Source organism: Brassica oleracea, chromosome C6 (genome assembly GCF_000695525.1).
Source record: "Brassica oleracea var. oleracea cultivar TO1000 chromosome C6, BOL, whole genome shotgun sequence".
NCBI lineage: Eukaryota > Viridiplantae > Streptophyta > Magnoliopsida > Brassicales > Brassicaceae > Brassica > Brassica oleracea.
This window is the reverse complement of record NC_027753.1, coordinates 4,669,934-4,696,279: the sequence shown is the minus strand read 5'-3', so window position 1 is coordinate 4,696,279 and position 26,346 is coordinate 4,669,934. Positions and strand designations below refer to the sequence as shown.

The 26,346-nt window shown below is 42.5% G+C and overlaps 2 protein-coding genes across 2 annotated transcripts; one reads left to right on the top strand and one right to left on the bottom strand.

Moving 5' to 3' along the window:
* The first annotated feature begins 2,009 nt into the window (after nucleotides 1-2,009).
* Nucleotides 2,010-3,539, top strand: LOC106297275. Its single transcript, XM_013733551.1, has one exon. It carries the CDS (start codon nucleotides 2,010-2,012, stop codon nucleotides 3,537-3,539), a length of 1,530 nt encoding a protein of 509 aa, XP_013589005.1.
* Nucleotides 3,540-7,010: 3,471 nt separating this feature from the next.
* Nucleotides 7,011-11,092, bottom strand: LOC106300486 (protease 2-like). Its single transcript, XM_013736637.1, has 11 exons — nucleotides 10,746-11,092; nucleotides 10,030-10,313; nucleotides 9,734-9,928; nucleotides 9,196-9,542; nucleotides 8,681-8,972; nucleotides 8,381-8,539; nucleotides 7,941-8,306; nucleotides 7,785-7,850; nucleotides 7,645-7,693; nucleotides 7,364-7,487; nucleotides 7,011-7,240 (listed from the first exon to the last, which is right to left on the bottom strand). The coding sequence occupies exons 1-11, from the start codon at nucleotides 11,068-11,070 to the stop codon at nucleotides 7,162-7,164; spliced, it is 2,286 nt and encodes a 761-aa protein (XP_013592091.1). The 5' UTR covers nucleotides 11,071-11,092; the 3' UTR covers nucleotides 7,011-7,161.
* Nucleotides 11,093-26,346: the final 15,254 nt, after the last annotated feature.

Sequence of the window (26,346 nt, the reverse complement as noted above, 5' to 3'; positions counted from 1 at the left end):
TGGAGGAGAGCATCGACAGGAGGATAGAGACAACCGTCGTAACTCCCCGAGACTTCAGTGGAAAGCCAAATCCACACTAGCGGATCAGGAAGCAACCTCGCAACGAAGGAGTAGCCACTCACCCAGGCCCTCTTTAGGACGTAATTTAGACAGGACGGACTTCCCACCACTCAATGAAGGCATAGCAAACGCAACTACAGTCGGAGCAACAAACAGCCGATCATCTCGCCCCCGATGGAGAACAAAACCATCAGTTCCAGATCATGAAGCAACAGCTCAACGATCACAAAAGGGCGCCTCCAGACAACATTCAGAACAGGTCCTGGTCGCGAATAATGTCTTGACGCCCCCGAACATTCCATCTAGAGAAAAGGTGATGGAAGAGCTGAGAGAAGTTACTCTACAGTATCTGAACGTCGACGACCCAACAGAGAGGGCAGCTAGACAACAACGAGTGCTGCAAAGCGAACTGGACGGTACAGTGGAAGAAACCGCAGCGAATATTATCCAAGCTTCAACCAACGCGGCTCTCTCATCCCCAGCACCTACTAACCACCAGGATGCGGCCCCTTTTTCTCTGACAACAAGTCCCAGTAATGGGGGTGTAAACCCAGTGAGAAGAAGAGGCTAGGTCGGGAGCGTCTTGTACCCATGTTAGGCTCAGTCCAAAAGTCTATGCTGGTATGGGATCCAAAAAAAGAAATCTGAACCAGCTACAAACCTCGCCGGGAACTTCCAAAGCCCAAGCGCCAAAACCCGCAAGGAAGCAGAGAAGAACTACCGCCTCCACAGCTCCGCCAATTACACTGATCCCGCCAGTAGCGAAACCGCAGATGGATTTTCATCTGCGAAATCGCGATCTTCCTTAGCAATGCTAAGCTGGAACTGTCGTGGACTGGGGAACCCCACGACAGTTCAGCGGATCAAGGAGCTTAATCAACAAGCTTCCCTTGATATAATCTTCCTCATGGAAACAAAGAATCTGGATGCCTTCGTACTGCAAGAGCTTGACTTCCTTGGGGCAGAGCATACACATTTGGTTCCCCCGGAGAGGCCGAATAGTGGCGGACTTGCCCTCTTTTGGAAGCAAGACATAGATTTACAGATTCTCTCTTCATCCAAGAATGTAATAGATACTATCATTAATCATAAAGGGTCATCTTTCTTTGCAACCTTTGTCTATGGAGATCCTGAAACACAACACCGGTTTATGGTATGGGACCTCCTTATATCACTCTCCCTATCACGAAACTCTGCATGGATATTAGCCGGAGATTTTAACGAGATCATAGACAACAGCGAGAAATCTGGCGGACCGGAGAGAGCAGAAGGCTCGTTTGGAGCCTTTCGGAATATGCTTTCCAATTGCGACCTATTCGACCTCAAACACACGGGCATCTCTTTATCGTGGAGAGGGCGTCGACGAACTCACCTTGTATTCTGTCGGCTCGACAGGGTCCTAGTTAACCCAGCATGGTCAGACTGTTTTCCTACGGGCAGATGCCATTACCTGAATTTTGATACGTCAGACCACAGACCAGTGATCACGGTCTTTGACTCAGCAAAGCGACGCAAGAACCGGCTATTCAGGTATGACCGCAGATTGAAAGATAACGCTGAGGTTAGAAATCTAATTGCTGAAGTCTGGAATGCTGATCCCAACCTATCCATGGACGCGAAGCTTTCGCGATGCCGCAAAGCTATCGCAACGTGGTCCAGAGAACAGTCTTCCAGTTAAAGCTGAGCCTAGAAACGGCCATGTCCCGGAACACTTCGGTCGGCGAAAAAGGGACCTTTTTACCGGAATTGTCGACCGTATCAGAAGCAAAGCGGCTTCTTGGGCTACACGTCGCCTATCAAGCGCTGGCAAACTGGTTATGTTGAAGTCTGTACTTACAGCGGTTCCTTCTTTCTCTATGACGTGCTTCCTCCTTCCTATGAGTTTATGCGATCGAATCCAATCCGCTCTAACGAGATTTTGGTGGGATTCGTCACCGGAGGAGAAAAAAATGTGCTGGGTGGCTTGGGAGAAGCTTATCAAGCCTAAAGCTCACGGAGGGTTAGGTATTAGAGATATTCAGGCCTTCAACAAGGCACTGCTGGCCAAACAAACTTGGCGGATCATCACAAAACCCGACTGCCTGCTGTCCCGCATACTAAGAGGCAAATACTGTACTAAGGCTTCTTTCCTCCAGGTTTCTGAAACAAAGACAATGTCGCACGGATGGAGGAGCATCATTGCGGGTAGAGATCTATTGGTTACCCGACTGGGTAAGGTCATAGGGAATGGGGAAGGAACACGGGTCTGGAAGGACCCTTGGCTAAGACTTGATCACCCTACTGTCCCGTTTGGACCAGTAAAAGAAAGCGACCAAGATTTGTTTGTATCTGATCTCATCTGCAGAGGAAGTGGAGAATGGAATATCAACCAAATAACAAGCATTATGCCACATCTTCTTCCTGAGATCCTCTGTATCAGACCAAGTATTACGGGAGCACCTGATTCTTATGCGTGGCTAGCTTCAAAGACAGGAGTATACTCGGTTAAGTCTGGGTACTTCGTAGCAGCCTCTATGATCCATGTTGAGGACAACGAAGCCACTGAAGCTCAACAAACTACGGAGCAAGCGTTAAACAAAGGCATCTGGATCTGCAAGACCTCCCCAAAGCTTCATCTGTTCTTATGGAAGATATTCCATGGAGCCCTGCCGCTGGGAGAAAATCTAGCAAAACGGGGAATGCTTACCAACATTTCTTGTAGACGCTGTGGTGAACTAGAGACGGCGGATCACATCTTCCTCCACTGTGCGTTCACACGTCGAATCTGGTCAGCAAGTATCTGGAGAAACGAGTTCATACTGACAGATACATCTACTCTTGCAACAATTTTTCTGGAGTCAGCGAACTACATCAACCTTCCGCCATTAGGAATCAAAGAAACGATCTTCCCATGGATTTGCTGGGCAATTTGGACAGCAAGGAACTACCTTATCTTCGAGAACAGGAATTTTGAACCTATTGATATTCTCTCCAAAGCCATTGCTAACGCCCGGGAATGGAATGCAGCGCAACTACCAGGCCTTGATCCTCCTATCGCACGGAATCCTCGATTACCACCGACACTCACGATCACCACTGAACCGGCCTGCTTCACTGACGCAGCCTGGCACTCGTCCACGAACAGAGCAGGGTGTGGCTGGTATATCCTAACACCTGAGAAGACTATCACTCTACAAGGCACCCGTATGTTTGAACACATCTCATCACCTCTGATGGCTGAAGCACTCGCCATCCGGTCAGCCCTCCTCCACGCCCTCGACGCTGGAATCACTTTAATCTGCATCAAGTCAGACTGTCAGGCACTCATCAATGCCCTCTCCTCGAAGTATCACTCGGCGGATATCTACGGAATCATTCGGGACATCGAGGCTCTATCTTATCGTTTTTCTCGCATTTCTTTTAGTTTCATTCCGCGATCACAAAACTCTATGGCTGATACTTTAGCCAAATCTGCTATGTACTCTGCTTTCCCCAACTAGTTTTGGTTGGAGGTCTAATTAATTAATTCTCGTGTTCAAAAAAAAGTTAGATATAATTGTATAATAGAAATATGTGCACATTTAATTTTTATAAAAATTATATATACTTGTTACTTAATATGTCATGTTAGTAAATGTAATGATGTGTTTTATATTTAGTCACAACATATTCAATAGGACCAAATTTAAAACATGTCATGGTAAAATTTAAATAGGACTCTAAATTAATAGATTAAATGCATATTAAACCCTAAATTAATAGATTAGATGCATAGAGAATCAATAGATTAGATGCATTTGTCCCTCCATGACAACCGATCAAAGGTTTCGAAAGTTATATACTCCCTCCGTTCGGATATAAGTGACGTTCTACAACATTGCACACCAATTAAGAAAGCTAATGTAATATCTATTTTAACCTTATTCATTAATGTTTAATGTTTAATTTATTTCATATCATTATTACTAGAGACCATTATTCAGTCAAAATGATGTTGATTCCAATTTTTCTTAGTCGTGACATAAAAGTTTCACATACAAAAGCCTTAAATGCTTAATTAATTTTTTTAGTCAAATACGTATATGTGGCGTTGAACTGAAAATGAAGAAATGCAAGAACAAAGAAGATTTCAGTGTTAAAATTATCCAAAACAATTTAAGCATGGAGCCAAAACTAAAAATTTTAAACTGATAATGGAGCCAAACCAAAAAAATTGCTTATGCTATATATTTACAGAAACAATCGACTGAATCACAATCACTCATGGATTCTAACTTTGATTTGAATCTTCCATATATAGCCAATGAAAATGAGTTTTTATTTGATCTAAATCAAACACCAACAGATGAAGAAGTAGATACACTCGATAACGAAGAAGAAGAAGAAGAAGAAGAAGAAGAAGAAGAAGAAGAAGATAACGATGACAACGATGCACTCGTTAACAGTCACGTCTATGCAAGCGATCTTTTTACTGAAACAGATCAAGGTATGAGTTTATGTTGATTTGTTCTAAAAATTATGTATAGTCATATTTACGACAATTACAAGTATACAAGTCAACAAAAGTTGCTGGTTTTGTTTGTTTCTGTAATATAGATGCGTTTTCTAAAATAGATTATGTTTGCTTTTTTAAATAAAAACTGTATACAATCATATTTTGAATTGTGGTTTGTTTCTAATAGAATTTCCACGAATAAACTTATGTGTATATGTGTTGTTGGTATATTTCAGATTTTCAGTTTTAATAAATTATTTTAATTGTCAATATGCAGAGATATATAATGACATAGAGATTCCAAGTGGCAAGAAGAAAAATCTCTCGAACACAGAAAGATGGGCAATCTATAATGCTTTGTTGGAGAGAAGCCATGATGGGAATCTGAAAAAAAATACTACTCGAGAAGTGTCTGAATTGTTTCTGGTATCTATCTGAACCGTGCAACGGATTTGGCAACAAGCAAAAGAAACTTCAAATGGTGAAGCAGTTAACGTTTGCCACAAAAAAAAATTGTGGTCGCAAGAAAATTCCTCTCAACTTGAATCAAGTTAAGAGTATTCCATTTCACAAGAGAACATCACTTCGATCGCTCTCAAAGAGTTTGGGTATTGCTACTTCAACGTTGCGTCAAGGAAGGTACGCTTCGTCGTCACACTAATGCTATCAAACCAAGTTTAAAGGATGGGAATATAAGAGATAAGTTGAAGTTTTGTTTCTCCATGCTAGAAAAAGACTCTTTGATTCATGAACCAAAATTCGTCAATATGTACAACATTGTACATATTGACGAAAAATGGTTCTACATGACAAAGAAAATGGAGAAGTATTATTTAGTTCCTGATGAAGAGGTACTGCATCGTACATGTCAAAGTAAGAACTACATTGAGAAGGTGATGTTCTTGGCGGCGATGGCTCGACCGAGATTTGACGAGTAAGGAAATGAGACATTTTGTGGCAAAATAGGAGTGTTTCCTTTTGTTACCATGCAACCAGCTTAGAGGCGAAGCAAAAACCGAGACCCTGGAACCCTAGAGCTAAAAGCATCAACTTCTGTGAAACGAGAAGACATAAGAGCATGTTTGATTGAAAAGGTCATTCCAGTAATTCATGAAAGATGGCCAGTTGAAGATCGGGGAAAGACTATTTTCATCCAACAAGACAACGCAAGGACACATGTCCAGTGTGGTGATAAAGAGTTTAAAGATGCTGCCTGCAAAAATGGGTTTGATATACGTTTGATGTGTCAACCAGCAAATTCACCGGATCTAAACATTTTAGATCTCGGATATTTCAGTGCAATCCAGTCATTACAGCACGAGACATGTCCCAGAACCGTAGCAGATCTTGTTCATGTCGTGGAAGAATCATTCGAAGAATACGCTGCTGAAAAGGTTAATTATATTTTTTGACCCTTCAATCGTGCATGAAAGAGATCATGAAAACTGGAGGAGACAACAAATATAAAATTCCGCACGTGAAGAAAGCTACACTTGATAGAGAGAATCGTCTTCCTCTTCAAATAAGTTGTGATGTCTCCTTGGTTCAAAGCGTAATGGCCACATTAGCATCTTCATAATTTTAGTTTTAAGATTGTTGAACTCATCGTTAGAACTTATTTATTTTTCAGATTTCTTATTTCTCATTTTGTTTTGTTTTTATGAGTTTACTATTCTTGAAGTAATTTTTATTTTAATATTATTGAGTATTATATTGTGTCTATATGATCAAATAGATCTTAAGGTCATGTGATCTAAACAATTTTTAAAAAATTGAATGGAACAAAGAAAATAAGAAAAATAGAAACGTGAAACTATATTTCACATCTTTATTATGATAAAATAACTTGCAATACAAAAAGACATTATTTGATCTTAAAAAGAATGTGGAAGATAAATCTTCAACATTTCAAGTAAGGCTTCTTCAATTGCTTTGTCAGGGTGAAGCTCTCCATCATAAAAGAACAATTTATTCAAATCAAAATCACGATTGACACGAAAACAAACTCTGTCAACTGGTAAATCATTTTTTTCTTTGCTCTCCTCGTTCTCCATTTTAAATTGATAAGTTATACAGAGTGAAAGAGACAAAGAAGAAGATGTTGTAATATATAATGGGTGGTATAGTTAATTTTAGTCTATCACTATTACTTTTTCATTACTTGGAAATATAAATATATTTTTCATAATACACTACAAAAAAAGTCAGCAGTTTAAACTTTTGACTAGAATTTGATGTTAATAATTGTTAGGGTAGAAATAGTCTTTTGTTGTCAATATAGAATTTCGTAAGCATCGTATTTTCTGATACAGAAGATAAGTTGTAGAAATTGTCATGAAAACTTCATATACATGCAATAGCTTGCCACATAGATTTTTTTTTTTTTATCGGCTCGCAATAGCTCGCCACAGAGATTAGTGTTTAGTTTTTAGATCTCTATGATCTCGCTCACGACCATCGTTAAGAAGCATTTTCAGACCATTGTTAAGCCTTTTTTATACTGCCTTGTTAAGTCTTTAGCTCTTTTATTAGCGAACGCATAAAAATGGGTAGAAGAATCTGAGCTTAAAGAAAATAGCGCATAAAATAAATCTAAACTCTCTTAGAGGTTTTTTTTTTCTGATCACTCACACAGAAGCTGGAATCATGTCCAGAACTTTCATCATGAACGCAAACGTAAACGCATCTTCCTGAAGCTTCTCGAATCTGCATTATAGCATCAAGAATGGGTCAATCACATAGCAAAAACCAACCAACCAACCTTAGTTTGAACACAACTCGAGTCCAGTACAAACGGATGTGTTTGTAATGTTGAGACTACGTTCATACCTCCCAGATTTGGAGAAATGTCCAGCGCCAAGCTCACATTTGAACAAAAGCAAGTTGTTGTCAGTCTTCATTTCTCTCAGTTTCGCCACAAACTTGGCAGGTTCAGAGTACATGACCCTTGGATCTGTTGGACAGACACAGTTACAAACATAGATAAGTAAAAAGGCATTTGCCAAGTTTTCCAATAAGAGAATCAGGGCAACATCGATCAGGGAAAACGTACTTTGCGAAATCAGAAGCAATTTTGATTCCATATTGTATCTAGACAAATGAATGCTTACCATTTAACCCAGCAGTAACAAGAACATTTGGATAATTCTGCGCCGTGACCTGTTTGATATATTGGAATAGATGCATCATCGCAGAGACCTTCCATGTCATGTTATAGCACATTAATTCGAAAAAGAGGCGATATACTCACATTGTCAACAGGGGAATATGACTTCATGTAGAAGTAGAACTCTTCCTTTCTGGGGTCACCCCACTCCTTCAAATGATAGAAAACAACAAATAACACATGCAAGTAAGAAAGTATGTCATTCAATGTTTCAAGGCGCTGAACAAGTATCAGACGAACCTCCCATTCTGATGTAGTAAGCGGAATAGTTGGGTCCAGCATTGTTGTCAAAACGTCTACAAAAGGAACTCCAGCGATAACCACTTTGAACAAGTCAGGCCTCATGTTCAGAACAGCACCCATCAGCAAGCCACCAGCACTCCTTCCTTCGACACACAGTTTTTCCTTTGAGCAATACTTAAGTTCTATTAAAGACTCAGCACAAGCTATAAAATCAGTGAATGTGTTCTTCTTTTTCAACAGCTTCCCGTTCTCGTACCACTGCCTCCCCATTTCACCGCCCCCACGAACATGGGCAATTACGTAGATAAAACCACGATCTAACAAGGATAACCTTGATGCCTTGAAATATGGATCTACAGAGATCTGTAACGATAGAGAGTAATTTATAGCTTAGAACACAAAAGTAAGAGGACCATAAAAGCTCCAGGTAAAAGTACCTCATATGAACCATATCCATACAGCAGACACGGATCAGACCCATCGAGCTTTGCAAGGTTTTTGTTATAAACAATAGACATTGGAATTTGAGTTCCGTCAGCTGCAGTGACCCATTTCCTTTCTGTAACATAATTCGACGCATCAAAACCTCCCAATACCTGTAAAAATACAGTTATTAATTGTCATGTAAACATGACTCCACTATTAATCAAATCAATATCCACAACCATATGCGCAGAGAGCATACGAAACTGATCCACATACAGGAGTCGGAAAGACTAAGTAAGATGTTTACTTACTGTGTCAATCTTCTTGATAACAGAAGTGCCACTATCCATGTCATAGTCATACACAGAAGGAGGTGTCTTCATCGAGCTGTAGAGGAACCTTAAAACACTGGACGCAAATTCAGATTCTGTCGAGTCAATTGAATAGACCGGATCAACAAAGCTAACACTACGACCAGCTTGGAGTTTGTTCAGAGGCTCTCCCTCAGCGGGAAGCCTATGAACTGTTATCTTCTGCAGTCCCTGTTCACGCTCGAATACTGCAAGATGATCTCGAAAGAGCTGAATTTCCTGAATCTTTACACTGTCCATATAAAAAATTACAGAATAATTATTAGCTATATGATAAAAGGTGATCTTTAATTTTAAGTGAATAATGCATCATAATTGCAAGCAGCAATTGAAAAAAAAAACCATGCACGGTCTAAGCCAAAGAACATAAATGACACTAAAAACTAGTTGGACTTCTTCTTGAATATGGATAGGGACACTGACAATGGCAAACAGATTATAACAAAGTGTTTTACCTTTCTCTATGTGGAATCAGAACTGTTGTCTTAGATGTGTCATCAACTGAACAGGCCACCAGTTCTGAGTTGTAAAACTCAGTGCTCCTTCTCTGGATGAAAAAGTGGTTCCCTCGATGACTGACAGATGAATCAATGCCATCTACACGAGGTGTCAGCACCTGGAGTCCTTCCTGGGGCTTGGACACATCAAGCGAGAAGACAAATCTTGTAGTTTTGCTTTCGGATGCAACAAATATATACTTATGGCTCTCAGAGGCGTGGAGATCAAGAGAAAACATATCATCTTTCTCGTGGTAGAGGCATACATCACTGGATTGCTCTGTCCCCAACTTATGTAACCAAACCTGTCATAAAGAATGTAAAAAAAAAATGACTAACATGAAAGCCACAAAGAGTGACTGCCGAACTCAGTAAAAAAACTAAAAAACATTGCATCTCTGAAGTGAATAATGTCAGAAATTTCAAAGAAACAGTGTTTAATGTAATAACAATACTTAATATAGCAAATCTAAATAAAAAACGTTAAGAAATAAACCTTATCAGGTCGCAGGATTTCGTCCATAGTAATGTAGACCAAAGCATCATTACCAGCCCATTCAAGATAGCAAGTCAGTCCTTTAAGTGGTTGTCCTAATGGTTTCAGGTCCTCAGAATCGATAACGTTCACTGTATATATCTCATCGCCTTTTGTGTCCTCTGCATAGGCCACCAATTTATGATCTGGACTAGCCTGAAGACAGCATTAAAAGAACGAAACACCATTGTTAACAAAAATACACAGTTTTTGAAATCAAAATCTATTTCCAGCAAAGTTTCCCATAGTCGTCTAACCTTGAAGGCGCCAATACTGTAGTAGTCATACTCTTGAGCCTTGATATTCTCATCCAAAATGATATGCTCGGGAGGAGCATCTGGACCAGTTGGCATAGTATCATACACAGAAGGCTCAGCTTTGTTGTCAGCGATCAAACGCCTACAGTGCTGAACATATTCCTTTCCTTGAAGATTCTTCTTGTAATAGTAGTAAGGACCCTTGCGTAGAGGTGCAGATATATCATCTTCCTTGATCCTCCCTCTTATTTCAGCAAACAGCCTATCCTCAAATTCCTTAGTCCCTGAAAAAAATTAAGCTCCCATCTAATTATCTCACAGCTTTGCACACTCAATGTATTAGGCCTGAGCATTTGTAACTGAACCCAGAATCTAAACAAAACTCTTAACCGAAAAAAATACCCAATGAATCTTATAATATAATATTTCGGGCTATGGATTATGTAGATGGTATTTCGGATTATGGGTATTATCCAGAACCTAACCCGGTAAATAGAACCTGAACATATGAATTAGTACCTGAAAATAGCATTTGAAACCTAATAACTAACTCAAATTCTTTAATATAATATTTAAAAATATCCAAATATTATTAATCAAACCTCGAGTGAGTTTGGATCCAAAATGGATTTTAACATCTACCCAGATCCGAACTATTAGTATCCCTAAACCAAAAACCCGAAAAACCCTAATCCCTAACAAGCTAACTAACTCACCAGACATGACGGAACCAGTGTAGTCGTTTTCTTCACGGAGGTAAGAAAGCATATCGGGATTGCAACGAGAATCGTCACGGAGCCAGTAGTAATTGTCAACCCTAACGTCACCGAACATCTGCATCACATGCTCCACTTTCTTCGCCACAGGAGGGGATCTCGTTTCCGCCATGTCTCCCGATGCCGTTATCCGCAGTGATGGAGATGAGTAAGAAGAACACAGCCGTGGATCAGATCGGCGGCGAGGAAGAAGAGGAGTGAGAGGACGAAGATGAGGTGCGACAAAGTGGGCAGCAACGAGTCCTCGTCTTACTATCATCATCATTTACAGGTTTGGTGTTTTATCTAGTGAGCGCAATATCCGAGGAGTTTGTTATTAGATGGTCGGTTATTTCCGGTTTACCCTAAATTCTACAATTCTTATTCATCACATTTTGGTTCATTGTGTTGAGCGACACCAATACGAATCGGAAACAATGCTGTTAATTATTACTGAATTTGAGAATGTTGGCTTCATGAAATTTTCTCACCACATAACCCAAACCAAGCCAGACCAAACCGAATGATAATACATACAAAAACAAAGATAAACCAAAAGGTACATAATGCATCAAAACCACTAGAATTGACAAAGTGCTACTAACTTCATCAGAACAATATGTGTAGGGACCGAGTTATGCTCACCAACAAGACCCGAGAAATAAAGAGGTTCGGTCCATCAACCTGAGAAATCGGCTGCTCGGCCCAAGTCGAAGTTCCCCAACCCGACTGCCGGCATGCCGACTAAAAGCCCATCAGGGTAAAGCGACCAAGAGTGAACACGAGCTCCGACTATTTAAAGAGAAGGAGAGGCATCATGAAAGGAGATCCAAGAACACACATGCATACTCGACGGCTAGAATTAGAGTTTTTACTCTTTCTTCTTACGTGCTTGTACCTTTCCCGGCCAAAGCTCCCCAAGCTCCGACTTGTTTTCCGATCACTTTCCTTATTTGTAACCACTCTCTTTTCGATCTATTAATAAAACGCTTTTGAACTGATCCACCGACGAGTTCCGTCGTTATTTATTCGTTTAGACCGAACTCGGTACGAACAGTTGGCGCCCATCGTGGGGCAGAACAAAGTAGCGTTAACTAAAAGATCATCATAACTCGACGAATCGAGTTCTGGCGAAGGGTCAGGACCAGTCCTCGAAAACGTGACATCAACAGAGGCAAATTGCGTACACGTAATTCGAAACAATCTCTCGCCGTGCGCAGCCGGCCCAACCCACTCTTCCGCTAGTCTCGCTCATCCAAATGCGGAGATCTCGTTCTCCGCCAACGACAAAGTCGGCATCCACCTACCACACAACGATCCTATGGTCGTAGAGGTTGGGATTGGCCACTGCGACGTATCCAAGGTCGTAATTGACACCGAAAGCTCGGTCAATCTCATCCCACGCAGCACCTTAGACCGAATGGGAGTCGACACAATCAATGTCCACCCACTTCTCCACGTCCTAATGGCTTTCAACGCTAGTACCAAGGCAGCCATTGGCACCGTCCGCCTCCAAACCGCCGTGCTCGGCGTCACCTTAGCCACCGAATTTTCCGTTATCGACGCTACAGTCCCGTATAACGCGATCCTCGGCATACCTTGGATCACATCTATGGGCGACAACGCCTCAGCCTACCACCAGTGCGTAAAATTCCCGGGAATGGACGGTCGCGACAGCCTACAAGACCAATCGGCCATCAATCCGGATAAACTCAATTTCTACACCCATCCAAAAGTTCGGCCCTGCCGCAAGAAGAAATTACCGAGGTAACCATCGACGAAGCAGACCTGAGCAAAGTGCTCCGAGTCGGCGCCTATCTTTCCGACCACATGAGGGATAAGATCATCACCTTATTGAAAAAGAACGTATTCGCCTTTGCATGGAAAACGGACGACATGAAGGGGATAGACCCAAAAATCGTCACACATGAACTCAATGTCGATCCGACCTTCGAACCGATCCGACATAAACACCGTAAGTTGGGACCCGAACGATCGAAAGCCGTCAACGAAGAAGTCGACCGATTGCTCAGAGTTGGGTCGATCGTTGAGGTACGATACCCAGAATGGCTCGCTAATCCGGTGGTCATGAAGAAGAATGGTAAGTGGCACATCTGCGTCGATTTCACCGACCTTAATAAAGCTTGCCCGAAGGACAGCTTCCCTCTCCCCCACATCGATCGACTGGTGGAGTCAACGGCTGGCAACGAGCTCTTAACATTCATGGATGCCTTTTCGGGCTATAACCAAATTGCGATGCATCCCAACGATCGCAAGAAAACTGGTTTCATTATAGACCGAGGAACTTACTGCTATAAGGTTATGCCTTTCGGCCTTAAGAACGTGGGAGCCACCTATCAACACCTCGTGAACAAGATGTTCGCGACCCAACTCGAGGTCACTATGGAGGTGTACATCGACAATATGCTCGTCAAATCCCTTCGCGTCGACGACCACCTTGATCACTTACGACAATGCTTTGCAACCCTAAACGAATACGGCATGAAACTCAACCCCGCGAAATGCACTTTTGGCGTTATGTCGGGCAAGTTTCTCGGCTATATCGTGACACAACGAAGGATCGAGGCCAACCCGAAGCAAACTACAACAATCCTCGACCTTCCTAGTCCGAAGAACACGAGGGAAGTCCAATGCCTAACCGGCCGCATTGCTGCATTGAACCGTTTCATCTCCTGATCAACGGAAAAATACCTCCCTTTCTACGAACTGCTTCGAGGTAACAAGCGTTTCCTTTGGGACAAGAAATGTGAAGAAGCATTCACACACTTGAAGCAGTACCTGACGACCCCTCCCGTCCTGTCAATACCCGACGAAGGAGACATACTAGACATATTGTATCTATACATCGCAGTCTCATCAACGGCAGTCAGGAGCGTCCTCATTGAAGAGGACATGAGCGAGAAGAAACCCATCTTCTATATGAGTAAACGGATGACCGACCCCAAGACACGATGCCTAGCACTCGAGAAAATGGCCCTCGCCATAATCACTTCGGCTCGGAAGCTCCGGCCATATTTCCACTCTCATTCAATTGAAGTTTTATCAAATCAACCTCTCCGAACAGTAATGCAAAACTGCAATCAATCCGGGAGATTGGCCAAGTGGGCTTTCGAACTCAGCGAACATGACATCACGTACAAGAACCGAACGGACGCCAAGTCCCAGGTCCTCGCGGATTTTCTCATCGAGTTAGCACCTGAGCTCGAACCGGATCTCATCCCGCCAGATCAGAAATGGATCCTCCATGTCGACGACTCCTCTACCAACAAAGGTTCGGGTCAGGCGTCCAGCTCCAATCACCAACAAGCAAACTCATCCGACAGTCTCTCAGGTTCGGATTCAAAGCTTCGAACAACGAGGCTGAATACGAATCTCTCATTGCAGGGCTCCGACTTGCGCAAGCCGTCAAAGTTAAACGGCTTAGCGCCTACTGTGATTCCCAACTCGTCACCAGCCAATTTAGCGGTGACTACGACGCTCACAACGAGCGAATGGACACATACTTAAGAGTCGTCCAAGACCTCGCTAAGAGCTTTGAATTTTTTGAATTCATAAAAGTCCCTCGGGGGGAGAACGTTTGCGCTGACGCTCTCGTGGCCTTCGGTAGCCAACTCCGCGATCAGGTACAGCGGACCATCCCCATTCATAAGATAGCGAAGCCGAGCATCAATACAAAAAGCGATGACACCCTTCTAGTCACTCCGGTCTTTGGCTTAAGTATGGAGATCGACTCTTTGGAACCAGTCACCCCGCAACCCCAAGACGATTGCAGAGACCCGCTCATCAGTTACGTCTCTACTGGCACACTTTTCCCCCGATAAATGGGACGCTCGGCGACTCAAGACTCGCAGCACCCACTATATCGTAACGAACGATGGATTATACCGATGGACGGCGAACAAAGTCCTCCTCAAATGCATCCACGGCGACGAAACCAGGCGAGTAATGGCCGAAACCCACGAATGCGCAGCAGGCAACCACTCGAGGGGCCGAGCTCTCGTCCTCAAAATCTGGAAGATCGTGTTTTATTGGCCAACCATGGATGCCGACTGCAAATCCTACGCCAAGAAATATGACAAATGCCAGCGTCAATCACCCAACATTCATTGCCCAACTGAAATGTTGCGCACCTCGGTAGCCCCTTACCCATTCATGCGCCGGGGAATTGATATCATCGGCCCAATGCCCAACTCAAAGCAGCGATGATTTGTGTTGGTCATGATCGACTATTTTACTAAGTGGGTCGAAGCGGAGGCATTCGTCCAAGTAACCGACAAGGAGGTTCAGGGCTTCGTCTGGAAAAACATCATATGCCGACACGGGTTACCATACGAGATCATCACCGATAACGGTTCCTAGTTCATCTCTAAAAACTTCGGCGCATTCTGCGATCGTTGGAATATCAGGCTCACGACAGCACGCCCGCGGTACCCTCAAAGCAAAGGATATGCCGAATCGACGAATAAGATCCTAATCGACGGAATAAAAAAAAAGTGCCGATCAAAGAAGGGATGATGGGCCGACGAATTGGACGGTTTTCTCTGGTCTCATCGAACAACCCCCTCCCGAGCAACTAAGGCAACCCCCTTCTCCCTCGCCTACGGTGTCGAAGCAATGGCTCCGGCGGAATTCAATGTGGCCGGATGCCGCGTGACATCCCGCTTAACCGTGATATGTTGCTCGACGCCCTTGACGATATAGAAGAACAGCGCGCTCAAGACCTGTTAAGAATTCAGAATTACCAGAACCAAATCTAGGGATGCTACAACAAAAAGGCCAGAGCTCGACCGCTCGAACTCGGGGACCTCGTCGTGGGCAAGGTTTTCAAAAACACGAAAGAATGGAAAGCGGGCAAGCCTTGAACTAACTGGGAAGGACCCTACAAGATCACTACGGTGATCAAACCAGGAGTCTACAGACTTGAAGCCTCGTCGGGCGAGGAAATCCCGCGAGCCTGGAACGCGATGAGCCTTCAGCGGTTCTACACATAAGTAACCTCCTCTCCCACCCAAAAAAACCCTCAATAGATGCACCCTCGGGTCACTTCTACTCGGGCGAATCGAACTACGAGCGACTTGATCCTTTCCCAGGGTACGTAGGCAGCCTTTCACCGGGCATAGTTGCAACCCAAATAAAAAATTCATTTGAAGAAGTAAACCATGAGGCTCTATTGCCAGACACTCCTTCGATAAATCGGATATCTACATTCCCGGAAAAACGCCCCAGCGATACATGTACTGATACTATTTCGTCCCCCCTATGTCCCGATCAAACATAGTCAAGGGTTCTTCTCCGCTAGATCGAGGATCCCACGTCCTAGCAACGTACCCTAACCCCTAGCGGAACGACGATCCCGACCCTCGAATTGTCCTAGGGTATGGCCTGGCCAGCCTCAAACCTCTCAGGACTACTTTCGGGCGAGTCGAGAACCGTTGTCGTGCTAAAACCTCGGCCATTAGACCCCTGAGTCTGGTGCGACCAGCAACACCCAATCTCATATCATCAATCGACCTAGTACTTAATGGGGCTAACGGTCGATGAGAACGATACTGAGGAAACGTAAGAAATATACGGATTCAGAGGGGGAGGCAATGAGAAGAAAGAAAACCACTTTATTCATAAGAACGAGCATGTCTGAGATAAAACTACGAGAACAAAAGAAAGGGAGAATAAAAAAGGAGTTACAACAGGAAAATAGAACAATGTAAAAGAGCCATCCTACGCTCACTCGTCCTCACGAGTATTCGTCACATTTCCTCCTGCTTGGTCCGGCGCGTCGCCGTCCCCGGATTGTCTGATCTCGCCCTCGACTTCATAAGGGCGCGTTGTGCAGGCAGTTCCTTGTTCCCCAGGCATCGCGATTCTTGACCCTCCACCCGGAGATGCTCCCCCGTCGGTCGGATCTCGCAAGCTTGCAGAAGTGAAAGGCGTAGAAGACGACGAGCCCGCAAGGCGCAAACTGGACCCCGACGTTAAGAGGGTTCATGAATTGAGAGGCTAGGATCAGCGGGGACAATGACAGATCCGTGTCGGGGATGTCTCCAACCTTCAGTTCCTCGGACTTTCTCAAAGGTGGCTTCCCTTTTTGAGAATATGTCAACGATCTCCGGAGGAACACACACCCCTCTTTTCCCTCGTATCTTCTCCAAGCACTTCCTCATCTCTAGAGCCTGAGCGTGAAGGAGAAGTTTATCGTCGTTAGCCTTTTGACGAACGTTCCAGTCTCGTATAGTCTGAAAACGGCGATTGCATTTCTCGGTCATTGCCTTTTGGATCCGGACGCATTCCAGGACAAAATCGTGACTCCAAGCTTTCTGAAGGCGGGAGATCTCTCTGTCTTTCATGAAAATTTGGCGCTTCAGCTCGGCCACCTCCGCCCACGCCGATTCCAGTTCGGAAGGGGCGTCAGCCTCCATACCAGGGACGACCTGAGCACCTTCTAACTTGAGCTCTAGGTCCTCAATTCTTTTTTTATCGGCCGTGATGCGGGCAATGGCCCGATTCTTCTCCAAGATCGCTGTCTCCGATGTTCGTTTGAACTCCACGTATTTTCTTTCATAAAAGGCCTTCCATTCAGTGTGCTTAGACCTTTCCTTTCCCAACTCTATCTCAGCGTATCGCCCACGAGCGCTCCAATACTTCAGGGCCGCGTTGTAACGGCGAATCATGTAATTCATGCGAGCGTCCCCCTGTATAGGCAAGAGACGAACGATGTCAGATTAACGAGGACATACGACCGAGTAAGGCAATACGAGAACTGTGAAGCGAATCTTACCAGGTCGGAGGCGGCGCAGGCTTCCTCGTATTCCTTGGCAAAAACCTGGTCCTCGACCGACGACATATCCTAGGGGCCACTGCTTATCTGGCGAACCAGTTCTGCGCATTGACTCGGATTGTTCATGAGCGGAGTCTCGCGGGAATACTAGAACACAACAACGCCGAGTTTCTCCTCCTGTGAAGACGGTGAGATACCCGTGTTTTCACCCTTCTAGAGGGACTCAGCAGCCCCGGCGGCAACATGATTGGCTCCGATCAGTCGGCACCTTCAGCAACACTGCGAGCTTGTGCTGAGGCGCCGCTGTCCGATCTCTTGGCTGAATCGTCGACGTCCCCGACGGAACGCTTCTTCGCTGGCGGCCCCTCGGGGGAAAGTAGGGTCATAACCTTCTCGACCTGCCCTTCTATGTACTCCAGATGAGCAACGCTGTAACCGGGCCAAACTGTCGATTCTTCAGCGCCAGCACGAGTTGCACCAAGGGCTGGTCTATCGTGACCTAACTGCGAGGTTTCTGCAGAAGGACCCGCGAGCGGTCCACAGCATCGTCAACCCTAGGCCTCTTATCCCCTCTTTTCTCGACCAATTCCTCACTACGTACCGAATCGGCATCCCCAGACCTAGGTAAAATCGCCATAGTAACGTTGGTTTGCGGAACGCCGCCAATCGGGCAAGAAGCACGAGTCGCCATTGCATCCAGTACGGCCAGCAGCCCGACCTTCTCCAAGCCTAACTCTTCCCCTATGAAAGAGCTGAGGTCCGGAAAGTCCATTCTATCAGTCGCAGTCTTCCGTTTACTCGCGAACAGTGGCAACCGTTGTTTCGGCCAGGAATCGATCGGACAAGGGAGATTGGACACCCAATCTGCTGCACATATAGCGACCAGTTCCTTAAAGAAAAAGAAGAAGGGAAAGAGAGAAGAAAAGCCCTCCACGAAGAAACGAGAACAAAGAGTCGATCCAAACCTCTAGCGATTCTCTCCCGAAACTGAAGGATCTTTGCTCGTCCAATCTCGGGCCAACGTTGTTGGCTGAGACTCGCGTTCGTCTGTGCGTCCCTAAAAAAGTTCCAAATGCTTAACACACAGTCAATTTTGTTTCTAAACTTGAAAACCCAGAGATTTTTAAATTTCTTAAAGAAGAAGAAGATGATATCATGTCAGGTGATATATGCTTTGATAGCATTTTTAAATATCACACTTCTCGAAAATTTGATTTAATGGTTAATATTCAGAATATTCAAAACGAAAAAATAATGTCATCAAAAACCAGTTAAAACAGAGCAAAACAATGCTTAGGAATTAAACTTTTAGTAAATTTTATATTACTTATAGATTTAACTTGTGATTTGTATATAATATATGTATACATATAAGTATTTTATTGCCGTATCCCAGCCGTACCCGTATCTTAAATTTTTGGTTTTGCCATTTTACGTCCTGGTTCCCTTCCACGTTTCCCGTCCCCGTTTCCAGTCCCCGAAACGATCTCTGACCCGAACCCAATTTGGCAACTCATTAAACACCATTTTATTTTCTCTTCTTATTAAAGACATAATTAGAGAAATTTCCTAAAATAGTCTAATTTTAAGGTAAATATACATTTATACCTTATGGTTAGTTAATCTAAACTTAAGATTTAGAGTTAAAAGATGAAGTTTTGGACGTGGGGTTTAAAATAAAAAAAAAATAAAAAAAGAATATTCAAAATTTCAAAATAATTTTTTTTAAAAATAGTTTAACAAGAAATTTGAAGTTTCAAAAAGAAAACTTGAAATAAAAAATTAAAAAGTTTCAAATTTTTTTAGAAAAGTTCGAATTTGAAAACATATATCTAGAAATAAAAAAAATTATTTTTATCATTTATTTTTATAATTGGTTATATTTATATATCTATAAAGTAAAGAGTAGAAGAGTCTTTTACCTCTTTAACGAAACTTCTTTTGGACATTTTCTTCTTTAGGAACTTTTTATAGACAAATTTTTTAAAATAAATATTTAAGAGAATTGCTTTTATAATTACCAGGTTTTTAATTTCTTTTTCAGAAAAATATTGTGAAGAGTTATGTTTTAAGATTTTTTTTAGTTTAAAAGTTACTTAAAGATCGTAGGAGATTTTTTTTTTGTATTTCGCAGAACGAATTAAAAAGTAAAATTTTCTATGAAAAATGTTTTAATTTAGGACAAAAGAAATTGTTCCACTTGTGCCCACCAAGGACGGACCCACGTGTAGTGATGTGGAGTCACATGACACCACACAAACAATAAAACCTAAAATTTTAAGCTATGTACATTAGTTGTCCCAGGTATTTTTGGTTAAAGAAGTAGTAAATGAACCCACAGACCCACGTTCAATCCCTATGATGTCATTTGTTTTGAAAATAATTTATTAATTTTGATAATAATTATTTGGTTGTCAACCAGAAAGATAAAATCAACAAATGTGATGACAAAATAAAATAAAATCAACAAATGTAACTAGCGTGCAGATAAGCTGCCCAGAAGAACGCTTGTCTCGCCTTGTCATTAGAATCTAGTTCATGCTTTGGTCTAGAACATTGGAAATTGCCTTAAATATTTCATTCTTGATACCATTTTTCATGCTTACTTTAACAACTTTTACCTTCACTTTAAAAAAAGTAAAAGACACTTATAACCTTAGAGATAACTAATTTAAACTTAGGGTATATATATGAGGGGTAGAGTAGGTTTTGAAATGTAGAGTTTATGATTCTAATAAATATATAAATAAATATTTTTTTAAAAATATATATTTTTAAAATTTTCAAAAATAATTTTCGAATTTCAAAAACAAAATTAAAAAAAAATACAAAAAATAAAAAAAAAATTATATAAAAGTTTGAATTTGAAAACGATAAAAAATTAATATATCTAAATAATTATTTATTATATATATATAAAACAATGGTATAAGAAGGTATTTTGCCTCTTAATAAAGAAATATATTTGTTAAAATGTACATTTAGTGAAGATAAACATGAATAATGGTACCAACTAGGCCTGGGCATTTCGGGTATCGGTTCGGTTCGGTTCGGGTATTTCGGGTTTCGGGTAGTTCGGATAGGGGCTAGAGGATCCATTTAGTACATGACCTATTTTCGGTTCGGTTCGGTTCGGATAGTTTCGGGTTCGGTTCGGTTCGGATAGTAAATGTAAGAACCGGAAAATATCCGGAAAAAGTTCGGTTCTCATTTGGATCCGGTTTGGGTTCGGATAGTTCGGGTAGTTTGGATAATTTGGATAAAATATCAGTTATTTAGGGTAAAATATCAAATAATTAAGATGATTTACATAAAAAATTTGGATATTTTGAATTACTTTGGATATTTCGGATAAAACTATCCGGATACTTTCGGATACTTTCGGGTAGTTTGGATACTTTATAATAATTTAGTTATCCTCAACTATTTTCAAATACTTTTAATAGAATTTTAAATTAAAAATATATATTTAGTGATGTTATATGTATATATAATTAATATTTTTATATATTCGGGTACCCGTTCGGTTCTCGGTTCGGCTCCGGTTCGGTTCGGTTATTTCGGATATAAAAATATTGGAACCGTTCGGGTATTTGAGGGTATTGGTCCGGTTCCTGTTTCGGGTATTTCGGTTCGGTTCCGGTTCGGTTCTTCGGTTCCGGTTATTTTGCCCAGGCCTAGTACCAACAATGTGGTAAACATGAAAATTCCTTCAAGAACATATCTAACCAATTATTATATTTAAACTAAATTTTTTTTGCGCTATGCGCAAATTTTTGTTAATAGTTTAGTTTTCTATAACAATCCTTTTAACATAGTAAAATATGATTTTTTTTATTTTCTATCAAAATTTTATAAAACTATTCCCTTTAAAATCAATATTATTTAGAAACTATTCTCTACAAAGCGAGTTCTTAGGAAAATCACTTTCTTTAGCAGTGTTGTTGCTGAATCAAACTAAAAAAAGGCAGTACCGTCAAAGAAGAAATCATTAACTTTCTAGATTCTTGAAAACATCATGGTTAACTGCAGGCAAATTTGTCAAGCTGCACCCTACTACTGAGCGTTATGTTCGGTTAGATGTAGCGAGAGTATTAGTTGAAGTAGATCTTGCGAAACCACTGCCACGGAAGATTTACTTCAAGTGAAAGGATGGTCATGAAGTAAATGTTGGTGTTAATTTCCCATGGCTTCCTCCTTGTTGTAGTGTATGCTCTAAGTAGGGGCACAATGACAAGGACTGTCATGAGAAACAACAGGTGGTGATTCTAAAAAGGCCAGAGATGGAGAAGCAGCTGGTTGCTGAAGCTGGAAAGACAAAGGATAGTGATGTGGGAATAGGAAGGGAAGCGGTCTCAGAGTTGCTAAATGAGTTGGAACAGTTACCGGTTAATGCATTGCTGGCAGAGAATGCAGGCAAAAATGGAAGAGAGTTGAGTCTGTTTCTAAATAATCTCAGCTCGGGTGTGGAATCAGAGAAATGGGTCACTTTGGGGGAGCAGGGTAGCAATAGATCTTCCCCTCTACGGGAGAAGGTTCTGTTGGATAAAGTTGCGTCTCCTAACAGTTTTCAGGCTCTACAAGGAATAAGGGAGGAGGGAGAAATTGATGAGGATGATGGCATAGAAGACGAGTTAAATCTCAAAACCCAAGATAAAAGATATGAGAAGGGTACTGAAGGAGACGGTAAAGGGGAGGGAAAGAAGGCAGGTCAAAGCACATGACAAAGAGTTAAAGGAAGAGGGAAAGCGTTGATTGCGAATACGAGAGGACTGGTTAATGCAGTGGTGAGTGGCCAAAGCAAGAAAGCTTCCTCTCGTAGGAACAAATGATGTCAATCTTCGCATGGAACATGCGCGGTTTCAATCAACCGCGTAAACACAACGCTGTAAAATATTGGATTAAGGAGGCAAAGCTACGGTTAGGATGTTTGGTGGAAACGAGAGTTCAGAGGAGAATTTTCTGCAGATTTTTTCAGCTACTTTTCAGGGATGGCAGTATTTGCACGACTACAGCCACCACATATTGGGAAGAATCTGGGTTTGTTGGTCGGAGGATGTGGAAGTGGTGCCTGTGTTGGTTAGTGCACAAATGATAACGTGTTGGGTGAAGTTTAAAGACACGGGTGATATTTTTCTTGCATCATTTATCTATGGCTCGAATTGTATGATGGAGAGAAGAGATTTATGGAGAGAGATGGATACAGTAGCTCGGTTAGTGGCAGCGGGGACAAATCCATGGATATTGCAAGGCGACTTCAATGTCACAAAGTCTGCTATGGAGCACTCTACGTTTCTAGATACCGCATGAGAGAATTTGGCTATTAGAGAGTTCCAGGATATCATCAGAAGCTGCGATCTTGTTGACATCCCTCACACTGGCCCGGAGTTCACATGGATAAATAGTCAAGATGGAAAACCTATCAGCAAGAAGTTGGATAGAGCTATGGGTAACAGCAGTTGGATCTCAAGGGTTGAGCAATCACATACTCTGTTTGAAGCAGGAGGTGTTTCTGACCACTCTAGAATGGTGACTATTGTACATGACAACCCGGTGGGAAATCGAAAACCTTTCAAGTTTTTCACGCATGTGGTCAGCCACCCTCAGTTTCTGGAAGTGGTAGATCAAGTCTGGAACTCTACTGCTCCCCTGTTTCATTCTCGGACAGCTTTGAAGAAACTGCAGGCCAAATTAGAGATGTTGAAATTCTAATTTTATTATTAATCAATTTGACATGTATAAATTATCAAACGAATCTGATAAATAAAACTGTCTACAAATAAAATTCATATAATATATATGCTGGATAGAACTATGGGTAACAGCAGTTGGATCTCAAGTTTTGAGCAATCACACACACTATTTGAAGCAGGGGGCGTCTCTGACTACTCTAGAATGGTGACTATCTTACATGACAACCCATTGGAAATCGCAAACCTTTCAAGTTTTTCACGCATGTGGTAAGCCACCCTTAGTTTTTGGAAGTGGTAGATCAAGTCTGGAATTCTACTGCTCCCTTGTTTCACTCTCGGACAACTTTGAAGAAACTGCAGGACAAATTAAAGATGTTGAAATCAGAGCTTCGTCGGCTGAACAGAGATTCTATTGGAGACTTGCCAGCGAGGGTTAAAGTAGCTTTTGAGGATCTTTGTGATAAGCAGAATAATTCAATGCAGAATCCTAGTACTACAACGTTTGAGGAAGCTTCAGATGCACTGGCATCACCTATCCGGAATTAAAGAGCAATTCTTCTATCAAAAGTCCCGAGTCAAATGGTTGGACCTTGGAGACAGAAATATTAATTTTTATCACAAGACGTGTCAAACCCGTACCTCTTGTAACACTATCCGCAGATTGGTTACTTCAGATGGAAGGGTTCTAACTGAGCTGGCTGATATTAAAAAAGAGGCGGTTGATTACTATGAGGGTTTTCTTCAGGAACTAGGGCACTTGAGTGTGGAGGATACTACTGAGGATAGGTTAAGTGATCTGCTAGATTATCGTTGCAGCGACACAAAAGCAGCTTCCCTAGTTGGTCATGTTCAAGCTGAGGAAGTCAAAGAAGCTTTGTTTTCGATGCCAGCAAACAAGGCACCGGGGCCTGATGGTTACCCTATGGAGTTCTACAAAGCAGCGTGGTCAGTTGTGGGTAAAGATTTAGTGATTGCTGTCCAGTCTTTCTTTTTGTATGGCTTCATGCCTCGGAGCACAAATGCTACTCTCCTGTCCCTTGTACTGAAAACAACAAGTGCAGAGAAGATGAGTGATTTCAGACCGATAGCGTGCTGTAATGTGATTTATAAGCTCATCTCCAAAATCATGGCTCACCGGCTCAAAGGTATTCTCCCAGCAGCTATTGAGCAGAATCAATGTGCGTTTGTTCAAGGCAGGATGCTGCTAGAAAATGTTCTCTTGGCCACAGAATTGGTGAAAGATTATCACAAGCCTCAAGTATCCTCTCGCTCAGCAATCAAGTTGGATATTTCAAAAGCTTTTGACACTGTCAAGTGGACATTCATTGAAGCAGTGCTCCGAGCGATGCGCTTGCCAGATATGTTCGTAACCTGGATCATGAAGTGTATCAGTACTGCGATGTTCTCTGTCTCTATCAATGGTGGGTTGGAAGGTTTCTTTCCGAGCTCCAGAGGAATTCACCAATGATGTTCTTTATCACCGTATCTGTACGAAATCGTCAGTAATGTTCTCTCAAAGCTTCTCAATAAAACTCTCATGGGAGGAAATATAGGATACCACCCCATGTGTAGAGTGGATAATCTCTCGCATCTCAGTTTTGCCGACGACATTGTGGTCTTCACTGATGGTTCTCCTACATCCCTCACAGGAACGCTTGATGCTTTTGGAGACTTCGCTAGCATGTCGGGACTCTATATAAATGTCGCAAAGTCAACAGTCTTCGCAGCAGGCAGGGGAAAGCAGGCTCTAGAAACTGCAGCTGCAGCCTGTGGACTCACGGTCTCAGCTCTTCCCATCAAATATCTTGGGCTGCCGCTTACTACTAAAACAATGTCTAGAAGTGATTATGAGCCACTGATAGTAATTAGAGCTAGATTCCTCAGCTGGACAAGCAAAGCTCTAGCTTTTGCCGGGAGGTTGCAGTTAATAAATTCGGTTATTGCAAGCATCACCAATTTTTGGTGTTCTGCGTTTAGTCTTCCTCAGGGCTGCATTGATGAGATTGAGAGTATGTGTTCGGCATTTCTGTGGAGCGGCTCACCCAATATCTCATCAAAGTCAAAGGTCGCATGGGAGGAGGTTTGTAAACCAAAGGATGAAGGAGGTCTCGGGATTCGTAGAATAAAGGATGTCTCTGCGGTGTTTGATTTGAAACTGATATGGCGTCTTTTCAACAACTCAACCTTTCTCTGGGTTCAATGGGTGAAGCAGACTATACTACGTGGGGAGTCCTTTTGGGATGCTCGGGTAGGGGCAGTGGGCTCATGGGTTTGGAAGAAGCTCCTCCAGCTGAGACCATTGGCCAAGCAGTTTCTGTGTATGGAAGTTCGAAATGGCAAAACTGTTGGATTCTGGACTGATATATGGCTTCCTATAGGGCGCTTGATTGAAGTAATTGGTGAGCGGGGAACTCAGAAGCTTGGCATAGTCCGCAATGCAAAGATTGCTGATGTCTTAGTCAATGATCAGTGGAGATTTCGGAACTCAAGAGATAGCAGTATAGAGCAAGTGCTTGCGCAGGTAAAGGCAAAGCCGCTGGTACTGGCGCCAAATGTGGATGATGGGGTGAAATGGAAGCGAGGAGATGTAGAGTATGGATCAGAATTCTCAGCTTATAGCACTTGGAACATGGTGCGGGGCCAAAATACTAAGGTTCCCTGGGCGAAGCTGATTTGGTTTAAACAAGGTGTGCCACGATATGCTTTTGTAACTTGGCTAGCTGTTAAAGATAGGCTCTCTACTGGATCCAGAATGCGAACTTGGGGAGTAATACAAGGTTGCACTTTCTGTGGAGAACCAGAAGAATCAAGAGACCATTTGTTTTTTGCTTGCCCATACACATATGGCTTATGGTTGCAGATTGTTGGTTCCTTACTCCGACCGGCGCTATCACCTGACTAGAATGAGATTCTGGCTCGCATTCTCCACTCAGCACATGATAGGCTTGTTTCTATTCTCCTGAGGCTAGCATTACAAGTCACTATCTATTACATTTGGCATGAACGTAATGAGAGACGACACACACAGCGGAGTCGACCAGCAAACCAGCTTGCAAAGGTGATAGAGAAGACT